This window comes from Bufo bufo, chromosome 6 (genome assembly GCF_905171765.1).
Source record: "Bufo bufo chromosome 6, aBufBuf1.1, whole genome shotgun sequence".
In the NCBI taxonomy this organism is placed as follows: Eukaryota; Metazoa; Chordata; class Amphibia; order Anura; family Bufonidae; genus Bufo; species Bufo bufo.
In genome coordinates this window covers 71400930-71411081 of record NC_053394.1, presented here as the reverse complement: position 1 = coordinate 71411081, position 10152 = coordinate 71400930, and the positions used below count along the sequence as shown (strand labels likewise).

General features: G+C 43.4%; 1 protein-coding gene across 1 annotated transcript in view; it reads left to right on the top strand.

The window, feature by feature from the left end:
- The first annotated feature begins 721 nt into the window (after positions 1-721).
- LOC121005522 (steroid 17-alpha-hydroxylase/17,20 lyase-like) overlaps positions 722-10152 on the top strand; it is a 33040-nt gene continuing 23609 nt past the window's right edge. The window contains exon 1 of the mRNA XM_040438294.1: positions 722-767. Coding sequence (XP_040294228.1) covers positions 722-767 — 46 coding nt within the window. The remainder of the gene's footprint in view (positions 768-10152) is intronic.

Genomic DNA, 10152 nt, shown 5'->3' with positions numbered 1-10152 from the left:
CTGTATGAATGGGTAAAATTTGCATGTAGCTTTACAGTGGGCCCTCAGAATAATTTTATTGGTGGGCGCTAGGCACCCCAGTCCAACACTGTAGGTAATACATTGTCAGTATACTGCTGCTGTGAAGTAGTATAGTATCTGAAGGGTAATCCTCATGAAAATAGTAGTTGCAGAATTTGGATTACAGTATAACCGCTCTATTGTTCTCTTGAGCCGTGCACTGATCAGGGTAATGTGTGATGTTCTAATTAAGTCAATGTTCCCCCTTCCCTCTCTGGTCAGAGTGAATGGTCTGACTGAGAAAGTTAAGAGTTATCAGAGCTCTCCTATATTGATGACCTATCCTCAGGTCATCATCAATATCAGATCGGCGGGGGTCAGACACCCGGCACCCCCACCGATAAGTTATATGTGGAGAACCCCCACCGATCAGTTATATGTGGAGATGGCGCATGTACTGTCTCCCTTCTTTCTTCCTGCTCGCTGCTGTTATGGCAAAGCAGCAACGGACAGGAAGAGAGAAGGGAGATGGCACGTGTGCACTGCGCGCCGTCTCCTCATACAACGGATTGGCGGGAGTACCGAGTGTTGGACCCCAGCCGATCTGATATTGATGACCTGAGGATAGGTTTATCAATATTAAAAGCCCGGAGAACCCCTTTAAGTGAGACTGCCTGCTGTGCTAAAAGTCCAAACAAAGAAGGAGAGAATTCCTCAACACATGCCTTCAATGGAAGACTCTCAATCAAGTGAATACCAGCTTGACGGTGAATGGGGTTGTGAATATGCCCGGCATATTCACGGGTAGCTTTTCCAGTAGGTACACCAATTGTAAACATAAAGCGTGGTATGAACAGAGCCATAAGGCACATTTACATGTGCCTAGAAAGCAGACAATTGTTGGGAGGGAAGAGTTCCTTTCTGATAGCTGCCTGGTCGTCAGTGGTGGTGAAGAACTGCATTTACATGCAAAATTATATGGGAAAGAGTGATGGCTACTACCAGTGTCAGATTAGGGTGATTAGGGCCCACCAGTAAAATTAATTCTAGGGGCCCATTGTACAGCTACTACTTGCTCACATAGTGGCAGGTAGCATTAAGACACTCAAGATGATTACAGAGATCCATGCAGCAACTTGCACCAAGGAAAAGGTGGGTTTCTGGGGAAAGAGGATGCTGGCTGGCCCGCCTTTGTATCTGGAAGTCATCTTAACCACCTGATGAGTCCATAATAATAAATTTGGTAGTTTGTTTAATTAGTTTTTATGAATATAGGCTGGTTTTCATGCTGTGCTGGGGGACTGGGGTCTCAGCTTTGTCAGGGGCCCACCGAGGGATTGACCTGTTCCCTTGTGGTCTAGTCTGAGTCTCATCCTCATCCAGATTCATTGTTTCTGGGCAATCACCGTTCACACAGAATGATCTGCTGCCCACAAATGATGATTTAATGTGCTACACTAAAGATCATTTTACCCGATGAACGTGCATTTTGCCCATTCAACAGGTGATCTACAGCATCTTTACATGGGCAGATTATTAGGAACTAGCATTCGTTCACAATAATCTGCCTTCCTGAGGCATCGCGCTGCCTTCCAGTGAAGAGCCTGTGAGATCCAGCCCCCTGGATCTCACAGGCCGGAAGCTGTACGAGTAAGGCTGGGTTCACACGAGCGTGTCCGGATTAGGTCCGGATGCGTCCCGGTGTGTTGCGGCAAAACCGCGCGAGTAGGAATGCAATTGCAGTCAGTTTTGACTGCAATTGCGTTCCGATGTTCAGTTTTTATCGCGCGGGTGCAATGTGTTCTGCACGCGCGTGATAAAAAACCGACACTGGTACCCAGACCCGAACTTCTTCACAGAAGTTCAGGTTTGGGTTAGTTGTAGTGTAGATTGTATTATTTTCCCTTATAACATGGTTATAAGGGAAAATAATAGCATTCTGAATACAGAATGCATAGTACAATAGGGCTGGAGGGGTTTAAAAAAATAAACTCATTAACTCACCTTCTCCTCTTGATCTCGAAGTTCCCGGTCTCTTCTTTACTTGAGTTGTGGCTAAAGGACCTTTGAGTTGAGTTTACTGATGAGTTGTGGGCTAAAAGACCTTTGGTGACGTCAGATCACATGCTCCAATCACATGGTACATCACCACGGTGATGTACCATGTGATTGGAGCATGTGATCTGACGTCACCAAAGGTCCTTTAGCCCATAGTTCATCTTTTTAAAGAACTGAAGACCGGGAGAACTACGCGAACAAGAGGAGAAGGTGAGTTAATTTTTTTATTTTTTAACCCTCAATTGATCACCTACTATGCATTCTGTATTCGGAATGCTATTATTTTCCCTTATAACCATGTTATAAGGGAAAATAATACAGTGTATAGACTGTCACCTAGCAACCGTGCGTGAAAATCGCACCGCATCCGCACTTGCTTGCGGATGCATGCGATTTTCAGGCAACCCCATTCACTTCTATGGGGCCTGCGTTGCGTGAAAAACGCAGAATATAGAGCATGCTGCGATTTTCACGCAACGCATAAGTGATGCGTGAAAATCATCGCTCATCTGAACAGTCCCATTGAAATGAATGGGTCCAGATTCAGTGCGGGTGCAATGCGTTCACCTACCGCATTGCACCCGCGCGGAAATCTCGCCCGTGTGAACGCAGCCTAATACACACAGTATTACTCATACAGCCAATGCATTCCAATACAGAAGTATTGGAATACATTGTAAAGGGATCAGACCCCCAAAAGTTGAAGTCCCAAAGTGGGACAAAAAATAAAGTGAAAAAAAAAATAGTTTTCCCCCAAAAAATTTAAAGTTTCAAGTAAAACAAACAAACGTCATTTTCCCCAAATAAAGTAAAAAAAAATTGACATATTAGGTATCGCCGTGTCTGTATCGACTCTATAAACATATCACATGACCTAACCCCTCAGATGAACACCGTTTTTTGAACGCATCAAAAAATAAAAACCGTGCTAAATAAACCATTTTTTTGTCACCTTACATCACTAAAAGTACAACAGCAAGCGATCAAAAAGGCGTATGCCTACCAAAATAGTACCAATCCAACCGTCACGTCATCCTGCAAAAAATGAGCCCCTACGTAAGAATCGCCGAAAAAATAAAAAAAGCTATGGCTCAGAATATGGAGACTCTAAAACATCATTTTTTTTGTTTTAAAAAAGCTGTTGTGTAAAACTTAAAGGATAACTGTCACATTTAGACCCTAATTTCAATTTTCATATATGTAGTTACTAATAACATGATATTCCAGAATCAGTTACTATTAGACTGACTTACCCCATATTTAATATAATTCAGCCCTTAGCAACCAGTCTGCATAAAACTGCAATTTCACTATTCAGTTAAGATGGCCGCCACTGCCCTCACCCTGAGGCTAATCCTGTCTGCCCTCACTACCCACAATGCATTGAGCTCCTCACATGCACTAGCCAGTAACAATAGCCCCCCAAAAGTGTCAGTAACCAGAGCCCTCCCCCCCCTAAAGGGTTAATCTCCTGGAGCACAAAGGGTCCTCTTACCACATGTTGCTTTCATTTATACACTGAGCAGATGGCATATCTCCCTTCCCTGGTCTGCGCTGCTCCAACTCTGCATTCTCCAGCTCTGCTGAGTGAGGGAGCGTCTGCCAAGCGCAGATAGACGGACCATGCCTAGCAACCCTATTTTAAGCACAGGTAAAAGTAGGAAGTACAGGGAACAAAAATGTGGAATTAAGGGGTAATTGAATACACAGTGAAAAGTTGAAATAGGGCCACCAAGGTGATATTAATCAACACAATCCAATACTCCCCAAAAAAAAAAAAATACGACAGTTATCCTTTAAGTAAATTTAAAAAAGTATACATATTAGGTATCGCCGCCTCCGTAATAACCTGCTCTATAAAAATATCACATGACCTAACCCCTCAGATGAACACCGTAAAAAAAAAAAAAAAGTAAAGAAAAGACATTTTTGTCACCTTACATCACAAAAAGTGCAATAGCAAGCGATCAAAATGTCATATGCACCCCGAAATAGTGCCAATTAAACCATAATCTTATCCCGCAAAAAATGAGACCCTACCTAAGATAATCGCCCAAAAACTGAAAAAACTATGGCTCTCAGACTATGGAGACACTAAAACATGATTTTTTTTTGTTTCAAAAATGATATTGTGTAAAACTTACATAAAAAAAGTATACATTTTAGGTATCGCCGCATCCGTAATAACCTGCTCTATAAAAATATCACATGACCTAACCCCTCAGGTAAATACCGTAAAAAATAAGTGTAAAAAATGCAATTTTGTAACCTTACATCATAAAAAGTGTAATAGCAAGCGATCAAAAAGTCATATGCACCCCAAAATAGTGCCAATCAAACAGTCATCTCATCCCGAAAAAAAATGAGCCCCTACACAAGACAGTCGCCCAAAAAATAAATAAAACTATGGCTTTCAGAATGTGGATCATATTTGGTATTGTCGCGTCCGTGACAACCTGCTCTATAAAATCACCACATGATCTAATCTGTCAGATGAATGTTGTAAATAACAAAATAAAAACGGTGCCAAAACAGCTATTTCTTGTTAACTTGCCTCACAAAAAGTGTAATATAGAGCAACCAAAAATCATATTATCACGGTCGGCGTGGCTATCACATACGTGACACAGAGGGAGGGAACGAGGAAGGCCCTGCCCAAGGGAGAGGGAAGGTGGTGACCCCTGACTCACCTTGCGGCTGGCACCTGGCTGCCCTGACGTCCCGAGACGGGTTCCTCACCCGTACGCCGATCACGTGCCTAAAGCCCTGGCTTTCCCTGAGCTGAGCCCTAGATAGTGAACAGGGCGGTGGGAACACTAGTCCGCACCACTAGCTCTAAGGGAAAACACCAAGGGGAGGACAGACAACACAGACTCAACATATAATCCCAGGTGGGCGACAACAGGAGACAACAATAAGCCCAACAGGGATCCGGAGGGTAGCACTCTGGAACGACAACCAGGATTCACAACTCCAGTGGGTCAGTATAGATGTCCAGGCAGGAAGCTCTATAACTGGCAACTAGAGAAGTGTGAGGGGAGAATATAAGGAGGTTGGGAGTGGCAGACAAGAAACAGCTGAGGAGGAGAAGCTACGGATCCCTAAGTGAGACAAAAAGGATAGCAAGGCAAACACAGAAAACAATCACTAAGAAACAACGTGATCTTTAGATATAGAGCGCGCAGCCACCCGCTGCGACTTCCTGACCCCGGGTATAACGGAGTCAGACGTGGCTCTTGATACCCTCGTGACACATATGTACCCTAAACTAGTACCAACAAAACTTCCACCCTATCCCGTAGTTTCTAAAATGGGGTCACTTTTTTTGAGTTTCTACTCTAGGGTGCATCAGGGGGGCTTCAAATGGGACATGGTGTCAAAAACCCAGTCCAGCAAAATCTGCCTTCCAAAAACCATATGGCATTCCTTTCCTTCTGCACCCTGCCGTGTGCCCGTACAGCAGTTTACGACCACATATGGGGTGTTTCTGTAAACTACAGAATCGGAGCCATAAATATTGAGTTTTGCTTGGTTGTTAACCCTTGCTTTGTAACTGGAAAAAAATTATTAAAATGGAAAATCTGCCAAAAAAGTGAAATTTAGAAATTTTATCTCTATTTTCCATTCATTCTTGTGGAACACCTAAAGGGTTAACAAAGTTTGTATTTTTTTTTATAAATAAAAATAAAAGTTTTTACTCCATTTTACCAGTGTCATGAAGTACAATATGTGACGAAAAAATAATCTCAGAATGGCCTGGATAAGTAAAAGTGTTTTAACACAAAGGGACACTGGTCAGATTTTCAAAAAATGGCCTGGTCCTTAGGCCTAGTTCACACGATCTTTTTTTTACGGGCCGTTTTTTTGTGTTCCGTATATATTTATTTCAATGGTTCCGCATTAAAAACGGAATGTGTTCCGTAAGCATTCCGTTTCCGTATTTCCGTTTTCCGTTCCGTTGAAAGATAGAACATGTCCTATTATTGCCCGCAAATCATGTTCCGTGGCTCCATTCAAGTCAATGGGTCCGCAAAAAAAATGGAACACATACGGAAATGCATCCGTATGTCTTCCGTATCCGTTCCGTTTTTGTGTAACCATCTATTGAAAATGTTATGCCCAGCCCAATTTTTTCTATGTAATTACTGTATACTGTATATGCCATACTGAAAAACGGAACGGAAAAACAGAACGGAAACACAATGGAACTCAAAAATTGAACAACAGGTCCGTGAAAAACGGACCGCAAAAAACTATAAAAGCCATACGTTCGTGTGAACTACGCCTTAAGGTTAAAATGAGCCCGGTCCTTAAGGTGCTAAATAAAAAAACGGCTGGACAGCCACATTATATGGGGTTATCCTAATTTGAGGATATATACCATATGCAATTTATGCTACAGGATGTGCCATAAATGCTTTCTGTGACCCTCAACTATCCATGACCTTTGTTTGACAAGTCAAAGCAGTCATTAGTGTTGGATATTTGAGTAATTTCCATGCACTTCAGTGAAATGAGCCACGTGAGCCGTGGTAAAGCAGACACTGGCAGCCATAAAATAGCATGCGTCCTCTAAGAGGCTCTGGGCCGGAAATTTGCTTTCTTAATGTCTTTCCTGCACTATTATCATAAACTCTCCTGTGATAGTAGATTGGGTTATCGCTATGGATGCACCATTTTACTATAAAGCTGTGGTTCAAGGAAACTATAAATACAGGGACAAATCTGTAGTATGGGACTGCACGTGGTGATGACAAAGATGGAAATGATAAACTACAGAGGAGAATCGGAAGTAAATTTGCTTATTTTTCGATAATTACTGGTCCACATACATGCAGATGAAGCAGACCCTCCGTAACATAATTAGTTCCTCTATGTTAGGCCTTATGCACACGGCCATTGTGCGGCCGTTCCGTGCATTGGGGACCGCAATTGTGGTCCCCAATGCATGGGCAACATCCCTGCAGCGGGCTGGACCCATTCAACTTGAATGGGTTCGTGGTCTGTCCACACCGCAAAAAAAATAAAAATGACATGTCATATTTATTTGCGGTGCAGAACAACCGAAAGAAACACCACGGAAGCACTCCGTAGTGCTTCCGGTGTTCCGTTCCGTGACTCCGTTCCACATCTCCGGAATTGCAGACCCATTCAAGTGAATGGGTCCGCATCCGTGATGCGTGGTGCACACGGCCGGCGGCCGTGGATTGCCGACCCACCGTTTGTGGGCCGCAATACGTCCACGGCCGCCCAATGGCTGTGTGCATGAGGCCTTATCCTAAGGGGTTGAAAAGGGTATGAATCTGCATATTTTCTGGTGGATTTTTCCACCATTGGTGAAGACACCCTTAAAGGGCTTCTGTCACCCCACTAAAGTGATTTTTTTTTTTTGGGCTAGTTAAATTACTTATATTGCGATATATGAAATATAATGTGTTACTTACTTTGATCCAGCAGTTTTTCCAAAAACGAAGTTTTATAATATGTAAATTAGGTCTCTACCAGCAAGTAGGGAGGCTACTTGCTGGTAGCCGCAGCAGAAAACCGCCCCCTCGTCGTGTTGATTGACAGGGCCAGCCGGGATCTCCTCCTCCGGCCAGCCCTGTCGGCATTTCAAAAATCGCGCACCTGTGTTCATTCGGCGCAGGCGCTCTGAGATGAGGAGGCTCGTCTCCTCAGACTCCCTCAGTGCGCCTCCGCCGATGACGTCACGAAATGAAGACGTCATCGGCGGAGGCGCACTGAGGGAGTGCTGAGGAGACGAGCCTCCTCATCTCAGAGCGCCTGCGCCGAATGAACACAGGCGCGCGATTTTTGAAATGCCGACAGGGCTGGAGGAGGAGATCCCGGCTGGCCCTGTCAATCAACACGACGAGGGGGCGGTTTTCTGCAGCAGCTACCAGCAAGTAGCCGCCCTACTTGCTGGTAGAGACCTAATTTACATATTATAAAACTTCGTTTTTGGAAAAAACTGCTGGATCAAAGTAAGTAACACAATTATATTGTCATATATCGCAATATAACTAATTTAACTAGCCCAAAAAAAAAAAATCACTTCAGTGGGGTGACAGAAGCCCTTTAAGGGTGTCTTCACCAATGGTGGAAAAATCCACCAGAAAATATGCAGATTCATACCCTTTTCAACCCCTTAGGATAAGGCCTCATGCACACAGCCATTGGGCGGCCGTGGACGTATTGCGGCCCACAAACGGTGGGTCGGCAATCCACGGCCGCCGGCCGTGTGCACCACGCATCACGGATGCGGACCCATTCACTTGAATGGGTCTGCAATTCCGGAGATGTGGAACGGAGTCACGGAACGGAACACCGGAAGCACTACGGAGTGCTTCCGTGGTGTTTCTTTCGGTTGTTCTGCACCGCAAATAAATATGACATGTCATTTTTATTTTTTTTTGCGGTGTGGACAGACCACGAACCCATTCAAGTTGAATGGGTCCAGCCCGCTGCAGGGATGTTGCCCATGCATTGGGGACCGCAATTGTGGTCCCCAATGCACGGAACGGCCGCACAATGGCCGTGTGCATAAGGCCTAACATAGAGGAACTAATTATGTTACGGAGGGTCTGCTTCATCTGCATGTATGTGGACCAGTAATTATCGAAAAAATAAGCAAATTTACTTCCGATTCTCCTCTGTAGTTTATCATTTCCATCTTTGTCATCACCACGTGCAGTCCCATACTACAGATTTGTCCCTGTATTATAGTTTCCTTGAACCACAGCTTTATAGTAAAATGGTGCATCCATAGCGATAACCCAATCTACTATCACAGGAGAGTTTATGATAATAGTGCAGGAAAGACATTAAGAAAGCAAATTTCCGGCCCCAGAGCCTCTTAGAGGACGCATGCTATTTTATGGCTGCCAGTGTCTGCTTTACCACGGCTCACGTGGCTCATTTCACTGAAGTGCATGGAAATTACTCAAATATCCAACACTAATGACTGCTTTGACTTGTCAAACAAAGGTCATGGATAGTTGAGGGTCACAGAAAGCATTTATGGCACATCCTGTAGCATAAATTGCATATGGTATATATCCTCAAATTAGGATAACCCCATATAATGTGGCTGTCCAGCCGTTTTTTTATTTAGCACCTTAAGGACCGGGCTCATTTTAACCTTAAGGCGTAGTTCACACGAACGTATGGCTTTTATAGTTTTTTGCGGTCCGTTTTTCACGGACCTGTTGTTCAATTTTTGAGTTCCATTGTGTTTCCGTTCTGTTTTTCCGTTCCGTTTTTCAGTATGGCATATACAGTATACAGTAATTACATAGAAAAAATTGGGCTGGGCATAACATTTTCAATAGATGGTTACACAAAAACGGAACGGATACGGAAGACATACGGATGCATTTCCGTATGTGTTCCATTTTTTTTGCGGACCCATTGACTTGAATGGAGCCACGGAACATGATTTGCGGGCAATAATAGGACATGTTCTATCTTTCAACGGAACGGAAAACGGAAATACGGAAACGGAATGCTTACGGAACACATTCCGTTTTTAATGCGGAACCATTGAAATAAATATATACGGAACACAAAAAAACGGCCCGTAAAAAAAAGATCGTGTGAACTAGGCCTAAGGACCAGGCCATTTTTTGAAAATCTGACCAGTGTCCCTTTGTGTTAAAACACTTTTACTTATCCAGGCCATTCTGAGATTATTTTTTCGTCACATATTGTACTTCATGACACTGGTAAAATGGAGTAAAAACTTTTATTTTTATTTATAAAAAAAAATACAAACTTTGTTAACCCTTTAGGTGTTCCACAAGAATGAATGGAAAATAGAGATAAAATTTCTAAATTTCACTTTTTTGGCAGATTTTCCATTTTAATAATTTTTTTCCAGTTACAAAGCAAGGGTTAACAACCAAGCAAAACTCAATATTTATGGCTCCGATTCTGTAGTTTACAGAAACACCCCATATGTGGTCGTAAACTGCTGTACGGGCACACGGCAGGGTGCAGAAGGAAAGGAATGCCATATGGTTTTTGGAAGGCAGATTTTGCTGGACTGGGTTTTTGACACCATGTCCCATTTGAAGCCCCCCTGATGCACCCCTA